The sequence below is a fragment of the Pelmatolapia mariae genome, linkage group LG17, assembly GCF_036321145.2.
Source record: "Pelmatolapia mariae isolate MD_Pm_ZW linkage group LG17, Pm_UMD_F_2, whole genome shotgun sequence".
Lineage (NCBI taxonomy): Eukaryota > Metazoa > Chordata > Actinopteri > Cichliformes > Cichlidae > Pelmatolapia > Pelmatolapia mariae.
In genome coordinates, this window is record NC_086242.1 from 23542996 (window position 1) to 23560668 (window position 17673).

General features: G+C 38.5%; 1 protein-coding gene across 3 annotated transcripts in view; it reads left to right on the forward strand.

Moving 5' to 3' along the window:
* Positions 1-17673, forward strand: part of ptpro (protein tyrosine phosphatase receptor type O) — a 42239-nt gene that overhangs the window by 18979 nt on the left and 5587 nt on the right. The window contains exons 14-23 of one of the 3 annotated variants that reach the window (XM_063500739.1): positions 2612-2750; positions 3342-3462; positions 5024-5092; positions 7379-7462; positions 12948-12983; positions 14459-14540; positions 15948-16038; positions 16499-16575; positions 16701-16835; positions 17497-17619. In XM_063500739.1, the coding sequence (XP_063356809.1) occupies positions 2612-2750; positions 3342-3462; positions 5024-5092; positions 7379-7462; positions 12948-12983; positions 14459-14540; positions 15948-16038; positions 16499-16575; positions 16701-16835; positions 17497-17619 (957 nt within the window). The remainder of the gene's footprint in view (positions 1-2611; positions 2751-3341; positions 3463-5023; positions 5093-7378; positions 7463-12947; positions 12984-14458; positions 14541-15947; positions 16039-16498; positions 16576-16700; positions 16836-17496; positions 17620-17673) is intronic. The other 2 variants (XM_063500740.1, XM_063500741.1) reach the window with 2 other exon arrangements.

The window sequence follows — 17673 nt, forward strand, 5'->3', positions numbered from 1 at the left end:
CTGCAGGTCTGAGACGATTAGGAAAGGATTACAAAAGAGCGAGATTACAAGTTAGTTTCAGATCTGCAAGTGTTTTCTGTTTTAACTCATACAAATTCATTCATTTCAAAGATTTTTCTATGTTGTTCAGACATTAAGTCAACCAAACTTTTGTTAATTGTGAAAATAAAAATGTGATGCGCAGATAAATCAATAATAAAGGAACTACTTTTGTGTTTTGCTGATGTGAAAGTTTCTGAGATAATCCCGCAGAAATGTGGAAGTTGTTAAACATGAGATGACATGACATGCTGATGAGAAATAAACCAGACAGATCCAGTGAGGACCGAGGATCGATCCCTGGGGAACTCCAAGCCTCATTTTAGCTGCTACAACCAAAAAGTTAGATTTTTGCAAATCAGATTTTAGCTGCTGTAGAAACAAAGAGGAGGAATGACAGAAGTCGCCGCCGTTTTCTTCGAGCATCAGCGTGAATAAATTAATTGAGGCTCTCTCAGGCTGGTGAATTTGTTTCATATTGGCCACATGGGATCTGTATTAACAGTTTTCTGATCATGTGACCCAAAGAATAATAAAATGCAGTAATCAATAATCCCAAACTGAAGCTCCCTGAACACAGTAATGAACCCGGACACAGACACAGGGGACCAGGTTTGCAGAGATAATGAGCTGCTGATGCTGAACACGTGTTTTTACCTGCAGGCTTGAAATTTAGTTTGTTCCCAAGCTAACGGCTGGATGCCGGCTTTAATTAAAGAACTGAAAGTGTGATCAAAGCTGAAAGCAGAATAGAGTGAGTGCACATCTAAGGGGAGATGATTGATTGTTTTCTTCTTTTATTTTAGCTGTTTAAAACTTGAGAGCAGACTGACTCAAAACAAACTCACACAAAGCCTGAAGTCTGCAGTAAAACATGATGACATGTCATGAAAGGCCTGGGTCTTGTGGTCGGGGTGTCCTGCAGCGAGTTGAAAAGCTTTCATGGCGTCTCGAAATGAATCAGATTAACTATAAAAGGATGAGTCAGCGTCAAATTATAGGAGGTCCAAAAACTCGAGCTCTTCAGCACCATAAACCAGTTGAAACTTTTCACTTTCAGTCTGAGACCAAACTCAGATCTGTGAGGACTCTGATGTGATTGGTCGTATTTGACCCACACCAGCTGAGGTGGAGAGAGCACGATCGGCCTGATATTGTTGGGACAGTAAAACAAGATTATTTTTATACAGCTGGCGTATATCCCTTTAAGGAGTTAAATAATGACAAATGGCAAACGTTTGGGAAATCTGTTGATGTTTCGCATCTGAAAGGAAAAAAATCAGCTGATTTCTGATCAGATTTTGTGAGCGTCTGTCAGCCTTAAAGTCAAAAGGGGAAGAGTTTAGAAAACATGGTTTTCTTCCCGTATCGAGCTTTCATCCCTGACTGCGTTTTGTTGTTTTTTAACGTCCTTTCAGTGTAATGGCTGGTTTACCGTCTGCAGGCTGAAGTTTTTTTTGTCATGAAAGCAAAATGATGTCCCAAAGAGCCGCTCAGCACCTGTGTTTGCTGGTGCGAGTTGATGTTTATGTGGATCAGTTGCAGCTAATCTCATTAGAAAGCTTAAAAGTGAAATAAATCTTTTATTTTGGAAATAAATCCTACTTTACTTTTAAAAAGAGATAATTTTTTTTCTGCCTGTGATGCATTTGGATGATTTGACCCCAACCTCTCTGGTCATCTGCACGTTAGAACCCAAAGCCTCTGACAGCAGGAAACTTACAGCTGTTTCCAGCTGTGCTCCAAAACAGCTGCTTTTGGAGTCATCAGACAGGTTTTTTCTGCAGATGATGAAGAACATGGTGAAGGAGGCGTGTTTTCATTGTGGATGGCTGTGGATCACATATATGTGCTGCGTGGTATCTGTGGGATGCTGTGAGTTTGTACAGCAGCTGACTCACTAAGAGAACATTTTTGATATGAGTCCAGCTTTCAGGTAAAATAAAGATGAATGACTGCTGAGAGGTTAGCAGGAACTGGTGTTGGAGGTCTGGACCTTGAGAACAGAAACTTGGTCACATCCATGGTTCCATATGAAGAGGTAGGCGATAAAAGGAGACTAACAAAAAGGATTTAGTTAGGTCTAGTGCTGCCAAGGGTAATTTGGCAGCATGTGTGCAGAGATGCAGGTCAATAAGATGTCTGATCGTAGAATGGCAAGGAAAGCTTCAAGCAGTTGTTAATGAACCAAACTTGAGTGCACTGCTCGGTGGTTTCTCTCCAGTGAGAAGTCTCTCGTTTGACCAAATTTAAAATTAGAGTTGCAGAAACAGGAAGTACCACGTAACCATGGAAATATTTTGGAAAATTAAGACAGTACAATTTTCTTTAGCTTCTTCTTTTTAAACTTCTTGACAGATTTAGCAGTGAAGCACATACTGGAACCAGGGTTATAGTAGTAACAACAACAAAACACCAAAGAGTTTTGGAAAATGTGAAATATGTGGTCATAAACACAAATACAGTTTTAGTGATTCAGTCTTCCTGCTCAGCACCAGGCTGGGGTCAGCAGCCGCTCAGCCCTTTGTCTTTATCTGGACTACAAATCTGATCTCTTCTTCCTCTTCCTCAGGCCCTTGAGCCGCAGACCTCCACCTCCCACGTGGTGACCATTTCTGGTTTGATACCATCGTCCAGCTACAACTGCACCGTCACCAGCTTCAGCTACAGCACGCCCAGCAAACCCACACACATCAACGTCAGCACCGTTGGTAGGTGGCACCATTTACCTGCACCATAGGAGGGCAGTGACTGTCTTTATTTGAGCCCTGAAACATCTTAAAAGTGAAAAGTGAACTAAGTGCAGCTCTTTAATTTGAAGATTTAAAATGTTTTTAGTCACTCCTGCAGGCAGTAAAGTGAACTGCAGTCACTGAGGGTGAGTATGACATGAAGATTTGTGCTGTGAAGCTGAGCTCAGTGAACTCTTTCCAGCTGCTTGCAGCGACTCAGTGAAACGTTTTGGTGCCGTTAGTCACAGAGGAGCAGCAAGCTCATTGGTTAACACCTTGTCATAACAGGTGTTAACCAGTGAGCATTGATTTACAGGTTGTAAATCAATGAGCGAGGATTGTGACATCCACCCCTCTTTCAACACAACAAGAAGCTCACAATTTCTATGTCGGTCTTTTATAGTCTATGTTTGTAGCAAAGTACAGTTGGAGGCCACCCGCTTGATAAAAGAACTTTAATGTGAAAGTACCATAGAGGAAGGGTTCTGTGTTGGGAAAACTGATGAAATCGGAGAGGACTGTGCTGAGAGGTAACAACGTCTGTCTGTGCGTCTGTCTGTATATCTGCAGCCAAAGAGATGAATCCAAGCGTTGCTGCCATCTCGGCTCTGGCTGTCCTCAGCATCCTGCTCATCAGCCTGCTCGTTCTGTTCCTGCTTGTGCTGCGCAAGAAACACCTGCAGATGACCAGGTAACTCAAAGTCAGCACAGCAGCAGTGCCCTCTGCTGTCACACAGTCATTTGTTGTTCATTTGGCCTTCACAGCTTTACTCTCTGTGACAGTTATAGTGTTTGAGATAGTGTATGAGTTTATTGTGCATGAGTTGTAGTGTATGAGGTTAGTTTCTGTGTGCATTTCTGCAGCAGATCCTGCAGAAAAAAACCAAGCATGTGTCCTGAATGTCTTGTTTTTGAAATGCCCATTGAGATCAGTTTATGGACTTTATTCTAGTTTTAAGAAAAGTAAGGTCCTTCATTTAGAATAGAAATGATGGAATTTGGATCACAGTTATTGGAGTTTATGAGCATGAATAATCTTGGAGCTTCAGAGTGATTCACAGCTGAATTTCTGAGGAAATAACTGAGAGGGTGTCTGCATGCTGTACACTAATCTGTAAAGCAGTCAAGCTGTGGTCTGCTGTGGTCAGCCGTTAATGCCCAGCTAACTGGCGTTCATAATTCACAACACCTTTTATTCTTAGAATCATGACACGCACGAGTTAGGACACAAACTAGTTCCTCTTGTCAGGAGGCTGAGCGGCATGGGCGGTGTTTACGAGGCACTTTATAGACCTACACGTTATTGAGGAAGCAATATTTACACAGTATTACACATACTGTGTGTACTGTAATATGTGTGTTTTACAGATTTATAGAGTAATGGTATTCTTTTTTGTACTAAAATAAAATACAGATTTTTTTTAATGTATTTTAATGCTACATTTCAAATATAATGTGGAAAATAAAAAATACTTACATGTATGACAAAAATACTTTTTTAACATGAAAATTATGAAAAAAATCAATTTAATACAAAAGTTAAAATGATTACATTTTAAATCAGTTTCTACTTTGCACATTCAATTTAGGAGTTTTTGTATCATATTTATGCAGGATATAAATGCTGTGACATTAAAATGGTGCATTTAAAAATGTTGATGTTAATTTCAAATTAAATCCTATAATTTTTACTCAACAGTTTTCGTTACACTTTTAATAATTCAGGTTTTTTAATGTAGGTCATACTACAGAAGCACGAGAACCTTTTTAACATTGAGTAGTGTTTTTTAAATGTGTCAAAATAATTTAATGCAAAAGTTAACATTATAAAATTATAAATTAATAGTTTTACATTTAATTTTATGTAACAGTTACAGTGGCCAAAGTCATTAAAAAATGTAATGGAAAGCATTAATAAACATCAGTAAGCAGAATTATTTCAAATTTTTCACGTGAGCCAATCAGAATGCGGCATGATCATAACTTTACCCTGCATCATCTCTCCAGTTATTCTTTCTTTTTCATTTTTATTTTTCACCTTTTTGAATTATTATTTTTTATAATGTTTCTAAAATGTTTGAGCAAAGAAAGTCATTATTTTCAGATGGCTTAATAAATTCTTTACTTCACTGCAATTTTTCTTTTCATACTCACTTCACAGCTTCCTCCATTTCCTTATAAGTCATCTATTATTTCTGAGTTCCTCAAACTGAGCTGTTCTCACCACATGTGCTTTTTAATTTCTGTTTCAGAGAGTGTGGCGCGGAGACCTTTGTCAACTTCGCCTCGTTTGAGAGAGACGGAAAGCTTCCATATAACTGGTACGAGCTTCGTCATGTGTTTGTTCATCTTCAGATCACAAATTAAGCGTTCACGCACGGGTGGATGTTGTTTTAGCTTGGATTTAGAGTAATCACACAACCTCGGTTTGGATGTGCAAACACCCTCGAAAGACCCAATCAGAGGCAGATTAGCAGCCCAGAAGGGGGATTGAAGAGGCAGATTAGGGATTTGAACATATAGGCACAGATTATAGCTCATCTGTGGTGCTTTATACAGCGTGAGGTGACGATGACCATGATGATGATGATGACAAAGAGCTCAGCACCCTTGCCTGCTTTGTTTGGACCAGCTGAAATGGGGTGTTTGATGATGATGAAAGCTTTGAATTTCCCCTAATCTCAGATTAAAGGGACAAAATGTTGCTTTTTGAGTCAGTCGTGTTAATTTGTTCAAAACAAGAAAAGATAATTCAATTTTATTTCTCCTTTAAAATCAAGCAGAAGAGGCAAAAAGTGCCTGTTTTTAAACTGTGAAGTGGCTGATGGATCAGATTCAGTCTCACATGTTATTTCTGACAAACATTTGGAGATTTGTGATTAATATAACAGCTGAAAGACGGTCAGTTAAGGCAGAACCTTGGCTTCCATCTGCTGTTGTATTTGACCTTCCATCACTAAATGCACATTTCCATCAGAGTGTCTTCTTGATGTGATGGTGCAGTTTGCTTTTAATGTGCATGTGGACAGACTCACTGTGTGATGTCACAGCAGTGTGGATGTGATGAAAACGTGATGCGCCCACTGATGCTCCAAAAGGAAATTCTGTCGAGAGCATTTATCTGAATATATCAAGTTTTAAAGAACTAAATGATCCTTTTTTTATGTTATATAACAATGAAACCACTTAAAGAAAAACAAAAACCACAAACAGCATAAAAAATAGAGCAAAACAATATAAATATGATGTACAGTTAGGTTATTTACAGTTGTAAAATATGAAGGGTATAAGCAAGAAACACATCATGATGAACAATTCTCCATATGTTTTGTACAATGTTATGTTTAATTCTGATTGAACTCTTTATGCCTTGAAAGCCTAATAGGAGTTCTTATATGAACTGAACGGTTTCTGTCATATTTCAGGCTGCTTATAGTGCATCAGAATTTAGCAAGGGTGGTCTCTTCCAATGGACCTACTCTTGGAGAAACCCAAAAATGACTGTAATTGCCATCAAACCACCTCTTCATTAATATACACTGAAGTGTAGAAACTTGCTACACCTCAGGTGAGATCGTCAAATGTCATGTTTGTGGGGGAAAGAGTTAAGGAAGATAAGTCTTGGAATTAATGTAATTTACCTTCTAATTAACCTGATTTTTATCTGAATTCTTTGATTGCTTTCAACAAATCCTGAAAAAAGCCCAAAGCAACCAGTGTAAACCAGTATGGTGTACCTCAAAGCTCACTTCCTGGGATATTCATTTTTTAAACTCACAGTTTTACACTTTTATGACATAGGTTAGATAATATTTGCAAGAAGATGATGCAAATATTTTTCAAAGATAAAAATTGGAATGAAACTAACAGTGTATTATCCAGTGTATCTAGCCGGACAAGAAATTTGTGTAAACAATTTCTTGTCTAAAATGGCTAAATGTTTTCTCATTTTTATGAACAAGTCAGCTAGATAATTCATCCAGTACGTTGTTTTAGTATTAGTTTTAGACTTAGTTTTTATTACTTGATACTACAGAGACATTTAAGTCTGTGGCAATAAAATGTAGAAGTTTGACATGACTTAAATTTTAATGTTTGTGCTCCCGAGCTTCATCAAGAAAACTCAGGAAAACCCAGACGGACAAAGAGGAGTTCATAAATGTATCGCATCAGTGGGGTCATTATCCAGGCACCACAAATGTAAATGAGATCATCAGGTTCATAAAGGTGGCTGTCACTGCCAAGTGACAAACTGAGAACTGTTTATACATGGTGTCGGTCCTGGCTGAGGGTTGCATTGTGGGATGGCGGGGAGGACGCAGTGATGTCACAGACTCAGGCTGGGGGGTTGTGTAAAAGAAACAGAGTGGCCATTGACGTCCAGCAGCATACAGACTCCTGTTGTCCTCCAGAGACACAACAGGACACTCTCTGAGCGGCTGCATGATGCATTAACTCTGTGTTCAGCACTAATGTGAAGCTCTTGACGCTCTGTGCCTCTTTACTAATGGAGCACCATGTTCTGTCCCCAACCTATCACCCCCCTCGTGTCTGTTTTTTTTTTTTTTTTTTTTTTAAATTCTTGTTTTTATTTGAACCCCCTTCAGGCGAAGAAGTCTCTTTGCCTTCCTTACCCTACTGCCATCCTGCCTTTGGACTGACTATCTTTTGGCTTTTTATATTAATCCTTGGTAAGTAAGCACTTGCTGGCCAAAAACACTGCACTTCAGGGGCATGTCTAAGCAGAGCCACAGCCGACAGTATTGATCAGAGACATTGTTTTACTCTCAAAATTAACCAAAGTGAGGAGTCACGGATCACCTCTGGATCCAGAGTTCACAAATAAGTCTGGTGGTGTTTTGTATGGAGTAAAACAACAATCCATTTGTCAATGTGATGTACCTCAGGGTTTACATCTGGCCCTTAGTCTTTTTTCTTTTTGTTGATATAGTTCCTCTTGGTCACAAAATTATTGTTATTTTTTTCATCATTCATATTTTCTATTTTTAGGTCAATAATTTTTTTAATATCAATTACAAAGAAAACCAAACTATTGCCAACAAAAGAGTCCTTTTCATTGGTCAACAATGGTCCACATAAAACAAGAGAAGTGAGAGATTAATGGGTCAAAAGCTTTGATCCTTTTTTGTAGCAATGAAATAACTTCTGATTGGCTATAGGTGTTTTGGTGCATTTCAATCAGGAAAACATTGTGGTTTGGGTTAAAATAACCACTTCATCAAGTTTAAAATAATAACCACAGAGTTAAAGTAGGGCAGTGACTGTTTTGGTGGTTGGTAGAAAACAAATAGCCATGTCCTGTTTAAAAGTACAACATTAATAGACCTATCCAACCACCTTGAGCTCCTCCCTCATTTTTATCCATGCTTCTATAGCCAAAATACACTCATTTATCTTTTAAGAAACTAGTACCTTCATTGCATACCACAACTGCATAGGGATGGTGTGGCTGAAAATGTCCTGTGATGGTTCTCTAATTCTAGCAGATTTACTTAGATTAGATAGTGAATCTAGTTTTTCACAAGGGTTAATTTCAAGGCCTGTGTTGTTTTTCCAGGACAGACTCATTTAATATGACTGAATGAATTAGCCTAATTGCAAAGCCATTGTCTTCTTTTGCACGTTTAAAGTGATCGAGATTAAAACCAAAATGTAACAGGTTTCTTCAATAATCCATGCTCCACGTCGCCACCAAGCTTCAGGATATTAAGTTTGGTACTTTTTGTGTAAGAATCGCTACCTCAATTCAGCACAATACATAGTTTATGTTACAAATGCACCCAAGATCTATTTTTCTGTCACAAGGGATTTACTGTTTTATTTATGCATGGCATTTAGTACTCAAATTTGAATACAATTTTGGGTGTGTGTTTATAGCATTATGTTACACTTAATGCTCACAAAATTCTAACTCATCAATTTATTTGGGACTAAACCAAAAAACAAATGTGATCATTTTTAAGTTATCTAGTATAGTCAGCTGGAATTTCTTACTATTCATGTTTACTAATTCATGTTTACATGTAAATAAACATCAAATAAAACAGTCAAATAAAAGAAAAAAAAAACAAGAACAAAACATTATCTTTTGAGTATAAATAGATTACTTGCAATTCTGCTTCTGTGAATATGAAATCTGGTGTTCCTCAGGGATCCATTTTGGAACCCTTTAGGTTTTTTTGTGTTATAAATTATTTTTATTTGTAATGTTTTCTTTAGTGTTAGTTGCTAGCAGGAGACAAAACGCAGTGTTGGATTGGATATGTGACTGTTTGTTGACAAGAAAAAAAATATATCAAACTTAATATATAAAACATCACCAGACTTTTCTTTAGCATTTTGACACTTCATTTTGAAACTACAGGGAACTCCCGACGTAAACAGGTAGTCAGATGTAATTTCTGACATGTTGAACTTTGTCTTGCAATGCTGTGTCTGTGGTTACACCTTCAAAGTCACATTGAGTGTATTTCTACTAACATGTTGGATGTACTTCAGCATGAAGCGAACTCTCGATGCTAACTCCGGCTTTGGTGTCTGCATGCTCCCTGTCTCTCTCTTTGTGGACTTTCTCTTTAGAAGTCTCTTTGTTACTCAGTTGTGATTTCTGTTCTCTCATAGATTGTAGATGTGATGTGCATGTTGATGGATCAAGATGAACTAGCGGATTGTGTTTTAGCATCTCCAGATTTCCTCCCACTTGATGTTTGAAAACTTGGTTGTAAACCAAGGAACTTTCAGGACATCATGAGTGATTCAGGGGGAAATTTGGCCCAGTTTAACACAATTTGTGTTAAATGGTTGAATGTAGATACAGAAGTATGAAGAGCAAAAATTACAGAAGATGCATGATTGTGGAGAAACTTAATGGCTCAGTCACACTAGGGTGAAAATAGGATGGCAACCTCCTTGACCTCCTGGGTAATCCAGAGGTTAACTGTGTAACACCTTTAACCTCTGGGCAATCACAAGGTGACTGTACAGGTCGCCTGGTAGGAAGCAACCTGTCTTGAAAAGATCGCATTCCAACTTGGACTGAATGCAATCACTCTCAAAACAATTGGAGAAGATTCACAAATAAGATCTTGATAATGTATAAATGCAGACAGATTGCCAATATACTGAAGTCTGAGTCAGTCTGCACTGATAATTGCAATTCGTCTACAATCCATCACTTTGTAATAAGGACCTCAACTCAATTGGTTGCCAACTGATTATACTCTGATTATATTCCTACATAAAAGCAAGCTTGTATGTACAGGTAAACTGCTGTGTTATTTGTGTTATTTTTAAATCTATGAGATGAATGTGTGTTTGTTTTATTTTCTGTGTTGATTGCAACAGATTTGTAATTTAAGCAAATTTATCCCAGTTAATTGCCGTATTATCACAGACAGATTGCATGTTATTGCCAACTTGACCCAATGTAATTGTAAACTGATAGCAGACTGACTCCATCTTTTTGTTGTTTTAATGCTGTGTTGACACTTTGAAGCCAGCAACTGACTGAATGGTTGCAGACCTGGTCCTTTTTTTCCAAAGCAAATTCAAAAATTATTTCAGAGGCAAGGCAAGTTCATTGCACACTTTTTGCAGTAATTAAGGTTGTGCCGTGGTTTGTTTTCCTTAGTGTGACTGTAGCATTAAGCAGGTAGCAGAGCTAGATGAAGACGATACTTGTGAGCATGACATTGTCTTGCTTTGATGGGTCGACTTATTTTGAAGTTCTGCTTTGTTGGGTTGGACCGATGCTTGGGTTCGGTACTGGCGTTATATGCAAAAGTGATTTGTGTGAATCTATCTTACTGAAGATGGACCCTAACCCTAACCCTTTTATTATTGCATAGATATATGAGAGAATAGGAACCTCAATAAGATTTCAGTTAGGCAAAAACGTCTAAAAACTACAACCCATCATTTTATCTGGGACTAAATCCAAAACAAAATGACTTGGTGCTTTTATGCAAGTCAGTAAGTGTCTGGAATAATTAATGTACAGTTTAGTTAGAGATTATGTATTGGAATTTCAGGAGCAGGACCACGCCTCCAAACATGCTCCTTCTGGTTGTCATCTACATAGGTTCCCCCAGTTCTGCAAGCTGTTCATTCTCGTTTACATGCCCACCCTCCTCCCTCCCTTCTCGTTCTCAATTCTTTAACTTCTTCATTTCTATTTAATGCATGGGTATCTGCCAGGCCCGGGAGCCGTCACCAGTCCCCTTCGAGGCCTTCCCCAAACCGCAGCTCAATTCACCTTTACCCACTAAAACGCTGTCAAACCTAAAATGAGGACGTGGGCCCAGCTAGTGAAATATTTTATTGTTGCCACGGTGCATCATAAAAAAAAACTAATACTGAAACAGGCAATTATATTTGCTCATTCATCATAACCTGGAAATTTTGTTCACGTCAAAAAATGAAATGTGAGATCTAGTCTAGAATAAAATAGAATCCAACCTGTGGCCCTTTGCTGCATGTTTTCCCCTCTCTCTCTCCTGCCGCTTTCCTGTCACTCTTCACTGCTTCTATCAAAAAAGGCCCAAAAAAGAAATAATATTTCTAATTTTTGTCAGTAAAAATGAAGTGATTATTGATAACATTTAAATACATTTTAAGAAAGATATTTGGTGTTTTACAGTATCAAATATCTTAATATTTTAAGCATTGTGGCAGTTCACAAATTTGATCTAAAATAGACCATTTATTTCCACTATCCAGTCTAGATATATTTTTTAGTAAAGGCTTTTACTCAGCAGGACTTGACTTAAAACTGAATAACTTCTCATGTTAATTATAACCACAGAACCATAATTCAAGAAATGTATACAGGAAATGCTTTAAATAGAATATTTTACCTGCCCATGACTCTTAACTGTGGAACTAAAGTCTAAACCTTCAGCCTCTGGGGCGCAAATAGGCACAAACACTGAAAACCTGCAATTCCTCTCATTTCTAGCAGAGGCTGCAATCACAGTATTCTAACATGGTGAGCGAAAGCTCCAGGCGATCCAGGAGAGAAGAACAACTGCTGCCTAGGCAAAAACCCTTAGCGATCCCTTATGTGTCAGGAGTATTGGAACAGTCGAGACGCATTTTACTCTAAACACGCTGCGCCAAAAATTAGGTCCCCTGGCACAAACAGTGTAATATAGTGTACCCTGTTAAGTGCCAGGAGGATTGCTGTGATTTATACATGAGGGAAACAAACAACCTCTGGCGAAGCGGATGGCACAACACAGAAGACCTAACTCATCAAGCAGGACTTCACAGTCTGTTTACGCCTACAGGCCAGTGGACACTGTTTCAATGATGAGGATGTACACATCCTGGACAGGGAAGAACGCCGGTGTGAGTGGGGAGTCAAGGAGGCCATTTACATGAAAAGGGAAAGACCATCTCTGAATTGAAGAGGGTGCCTAAGGGTACATCTGTAACCATCTTACAATGCTGTGATTGGTACTCATGGCCATTGATCAGTTGTCATTGATCAAAGGTCTTTGATCAGTGGTTGTTGATCAATGGTCATGACAGTTTGGATATTTATCATCAAGAAACTACGCTACATCCACATGAACAGAATCAACTTTTTAGACTCCCATGTTAAAACTTTACAGCAGAAACAAACATGTTTACAGCCTTATACACAAACTGTTTTCATCTCTATAGGTGATTTCCCCTTCATAACAACTGCATTAAACTTAATCATATATTGAAGAAGATTTTAGCAGCTTAAGTGGGGTACATATCAGGAGTCAGAGACAAATATGAAACTGTTTGGGGTGAAATTTTATATGTTGTTATAACCCACATGTTTAAATTGTAATATGGCTTAAAATTTCTATTATTAGGGGTGTGGCATCTTTGATTGTCAGGTATATGGAAACACAGGAAGGTGTAGCAGCTAGCTGTCTGCTAGGCTTCACCTCAGCTAATTGGAGTCCTTGAACTGAACCTCTGGATCGTGTTTGTTCTGCTGGAGCTTTTTGGGTTTAATGAGCAATTTACAAACGAACTGAAAACAAACCACACAGCAGGGGGAGATGCTACATTAAGGGGTAAAAACCTGCATCGGTCAAAGCCCAACATGAGCTAATGATGTGAGTGAAGGAGGGGTCAGAAATCATCACAAGGACTTGACATGTTTGTATTTTATAGGAGCAAGACTGCTTTAAAGAAACGGAAGCTAACAAGGTAACGACGACTGCATGCAGCTTTCAGCCTGTGGGCTTCATCTTTCTGTGTGTGTGTGTGTGTGTGTGTGTGCGTGTGTTCACCACTAATACCATCCTTCAGCCAGAAAACAGTTTTATCCAGCAGTCTCCTGAGAAATTGAACCAACATTAACTGTGTACTCAGAGGGATTTCTGACTTTTGTGGGTGTTTAAAGGTTTGTTAATAAATTATTTCAGGATAAAATATTTATTAAAGTGCATGAAATTGCTCATGCTTTACCTTAGTGATGAACCCATTAATGCATTGCAAGAACTTCGACCTTTAGGTGGCAACAGATACATTTTTGCTGCATCTTATTATTACTATGGAGTAAGTGTTCCCTGTCCAGTGTAGTGACTATGTGTTAATTACCTGTTTATGCTGGTTACCTGTAACAGTGTTTTAAGAACCAATGCAAAGTTTTTGGTGATCAACAAATGTAAAATAAGTCTGAAGCCTGACGTTTCTGATACTTTCCAACTTTCTTCAAACTGCCATCTATCTACCTATCTTCTTAACCACCTTCCTAGTACCTATCTACCTACCTACCTAATTACCTCCCTACCTGTCTTCCTGCCTTACTATATGCCTACCTTCCTGACTCCCTTCCTACCTTCCTTTCTACCTACCTATGTTACCCCTTTCCCTTATTCCCTTACTGCCTACCTAACTCTCTCCTTAATTACATCTATCTGCCTGCCTACCTACCTTTGTATCTTCATTATCTTTCTACCTTCCCTTCCTACCTACACGTATACCTCTCTACGTTTCTTCTCATCTTCCTATCTACCTACCTGCCTTCTTCCGTCCCATCTTGCCTAACTGTCCTCTTGGCTATGTCCTTCCTACTTTCTACCTGCCAACCTATTTATGTTCCTACCTATTTATCTTTCTTTCTACCTACTTACCTGCCTACCTGTGAGCTGGTGCTGTATAGACATAGGCCCATCTATCTTTCATTCAGGGCAATTGGATTGTATTACAGCAGCTTGTTCTTTATTTTTCTTGACTAATTTATTTAAACTTACTTAATTTCAAATTTTGCAGTTTAAAAAACTGACATTAGAAAGCTAGCTGTAGCTTAGCTACTCTGAATCAGGCGCTGGTTATTCTCTTGTGATAGCTAAAAAGATGACTTGCACAGGGCAAGCTGGCCAATGAGGCGTATGGATAAATGAGCTGACAGCATCAAGGCTTCTACACTGCTGCAGTGTGAGCTAAAGAAATGTTGGTGAGGTGAACTGAATATACAAGCCTGAGGGTTTCATAGAACCAGCTGCAGGTTGTTTGGGGTGAAGAGATCTTCAGGTCCAACATTAGAGCTCATTAAAGGTTTTGTGCAGCAAACGTCTGCCCGTAGGACTTGGAGCTTTCGTTATCGGTGAGATTAAAAGCGAAATGTAAAGACGGTGGTGGGTGTCAGCCATTTGATAGTGTTTTTTTTGTGCTTTCAGCCCTGTGCAGCTGGACGACTTTGAGGCCTTCTTCAAAGACATGAGCAAGGACTCTGCCTACAAGTTCTCCTTGCAGTTCGAGGTACAGCTTTAATCACGTTTTCTGAGACCAACAGGCCTGACGTTTGTCCTGAGAAGCAGAGGGAAGCATCTGAAACCCTCTGTGTTTTTTATATCATTTAACTTTCGTTCTGGTGACGTTTCTGTAGCAAAAACCGAAAGAGGAAGTGAATAAAAGTCCCAAAATGACCTTGAGAAGCTTCTAGGCTAGTGAGTGATGAAATAAAGTCTGCAGGTCGATTTAGATCAGCAGGAGTGAATGCTGCTCTAATACGTCACCTGACGTTAGCAAGTGAGCAGGATCTTACATATTTCATCAGTTCACATATAACATTTAAATGTCTACAATTTAAATGAAATATGTCTTTTAGTTATATATTTATTCAGATGCATGGGTGTGCCTTTCAAGGGCGACACTTCCCCTTACTTGGGAAAACAGCGAGATGCTTAATTATCATGTGGCGCCTGATTTTGTGTTTTTCTTTACATAAATAAATACGGTCTAAACTGAAGCACAAAAAACAAAAACTCAGTAGAAATGAAGGCAATCAAATTTTTAAAAATATTCCTCTAGCGCTCAAACTGCGGTGAGGTTTAAACCTTTTTCTGCACGCGTGTGTCATCTGATTTTAGAGTGCTTTGTTCACAAGTAACAATCAAAACATGTACTGTTAGAGCAGATTTGTGCTGGTAGGTAGCATGGCAACAGTGGTGGCTGCAGACGTGCTCGCAAAAGCATGGGATGGGTTTTCCTGTCATATGGACACGTGCCACTCATTTGGAGGGAGACACATGCAGACATTATATAAGGTTTTCTATGTAAAACTTTATATTCATCCAGGTATTTAAAAATTTAGAATTCCTTAAAAAATACAGCCTTTTAAAATCTGATTAACTTTTGATACACCCAGTATTATACGTTTATTCAAAGTGGATCCATTCCCCTTATTTCCACCTGCATTTTTTACTGTTTTCTGTTCAAGCAGCTATGCATGATTCACACTTCAGAATAATCCTTCTTTATCTGATACCAAGCTTCAGTTCATTCGCTCTTTGAAACAACCCGTTTTAGCTCCTCTTCATTTAAACCAGCTTTCTTCTAACACTCACAAACAGAAAAAAATCAAATCAAAATCAAATCACTTGTTTTGAACTTGAACAGGAGGTGGGTGGGGCTTCTGTCTACCCTCTGTTACATCATACAGTTCCAAGAGTAGAAAAAAACTGTGATAAACGCTTATTAGACACTCTGGTCATTTTTAATATGAACATCCAGCACAGGAACAGGAAATGAGGAGAAGACCACTGGGTCCATTTTACATCTCACATAACCTCAGAGCGTTTTAAGAGGATTTTAATTTAAAAATCTGACTCAGATTTAAATGATCCTCATCCTTAATTTTAGTATTGATTTTTTTTTTTTTTCCAGGATCTAAAGAGCATCGGTTTGGATCTTTCCCATGATGCTGCTGACCTTCCCATCAACAGGCCCAAGAACAGATACACCAACATCCTCCCCTGTGAGTCTGCACTAACATGTATATATCTAGATTTATTAAAAAAAAATACACAAGATCATCAGAACAAAGAGGAAGGCGGGGCCGGACTGAAAGCAACCCGCTGATAATGGGGAAACCATAAAATCAACCGTGAGCCTCCACTTTTACTGATTTATTGCCCAGAAAAAATTTACTTTCATTAGACAGTCTGCAATAAATGTGTAAAATGCAGCCTCGCGGTGCTTTTTCTCTGACTTAAAAATCCAACTCGTCAGAGTTGGATTCTGAAACCAGCGCACACCACTACAGTGAAGATGCCATTATTAAGTGCCTTTATAGAAATGGAGAGCTTTCATTTTTTCTGATTCTAAAGTCACGTGAGCGTTTATGCTCGTGTTCCTCGGAGTACGAGGGGGTGTTTTACTGTTTGGTGACAACCTGTAGTTTATCTTGGGACTAACGAGAGAAAATCTGCTCTAAGATGACTTCAGTCGGGTGAAGCTGATCTCGATGCACAATGACGAAGGTTCAGACTACATCAACGCCAATTACATACCCGTGAGTACATCCACAACACAAACGTGAGGAATTAGCATCCATTTGTTTTTCATCTCTTTTATAGTCCATGTTTTGCATGAATTACTTTTTTCTTCTGTAAAGCTGTGCTTGTGTTTGGATTCCAGGGCTACAGACACAATAAGGAGTACATCGCCACGCAGGGTCCGCTGCCTGAGACCCGCAATGACTTCTGGAAGATGGTTTTGCAGCAAAAATCCCCGATCATCGTCATGCTCACACAGTGCAGCGAACGGCGCCGGGTGAGACTTTAGGTTTAATCAGTTTAACTTTTTGTAGGTGGAAAATCTGGAGGTTTCAAGCCGCTTTAAATTTTATACTTGAATCAAAAAAATAACAGACACGTAAAAATAGACAGACATTCCACAAATTTGCCATTAAAGATGACTCATTAGAATAAGTATTAAAAGATTGATTAATAAATAATGTTTTGAAGTTTTGAAGAAAATTTGTAGTAGCAAATACTTCCTAAAAATGGTTTTCGAAGGATTCTGCTTTTTTTGGTGTTTATTTATTGGTGTTTTATTCAGACTGAGCACAAGTAATGTGATTAACACAATCAACAGACAGTCACATTACACATATCCACCTAAGGCTCAGCACAGAATCACCATCTTCACCTTTCATCAGATCAGAAAATGATTCTTTTTTTAATTAGAAGAATAAAAACAAATAAGATGTTGTGTTTTTTATTTGCATAATGAAGTTATTAATGTCATATTTCTAAATTAGTATAAATAAGGGGAAAATACTTAGACACAAATATTTTGTGTTTGGGGGGGAATCTGAAGATGAAAATTTCTTTTAAAAAAAATAGTGTGGGAGTAAAATGACAGAAGTTGCACAATTCTGCCCCCTGGTGGTCATTGTTAACTGTGGCCGTAATTTTCTTCATGTTTTCAGGTGAAGTGTGATCATTACTGGCCCTTCAATGAGGACCCTGTGATGTACGGTGAGGTCAGCGTAGAGTTGCTATCTGAAAGCGAATCTCCAGAGTGGATCATCAGGAAGTTCAGACTTGGATATGTGAGTTTCTTTGACTTCCAAACGGCTACTGACAAAAGCTTCCAGTTAGTGCAT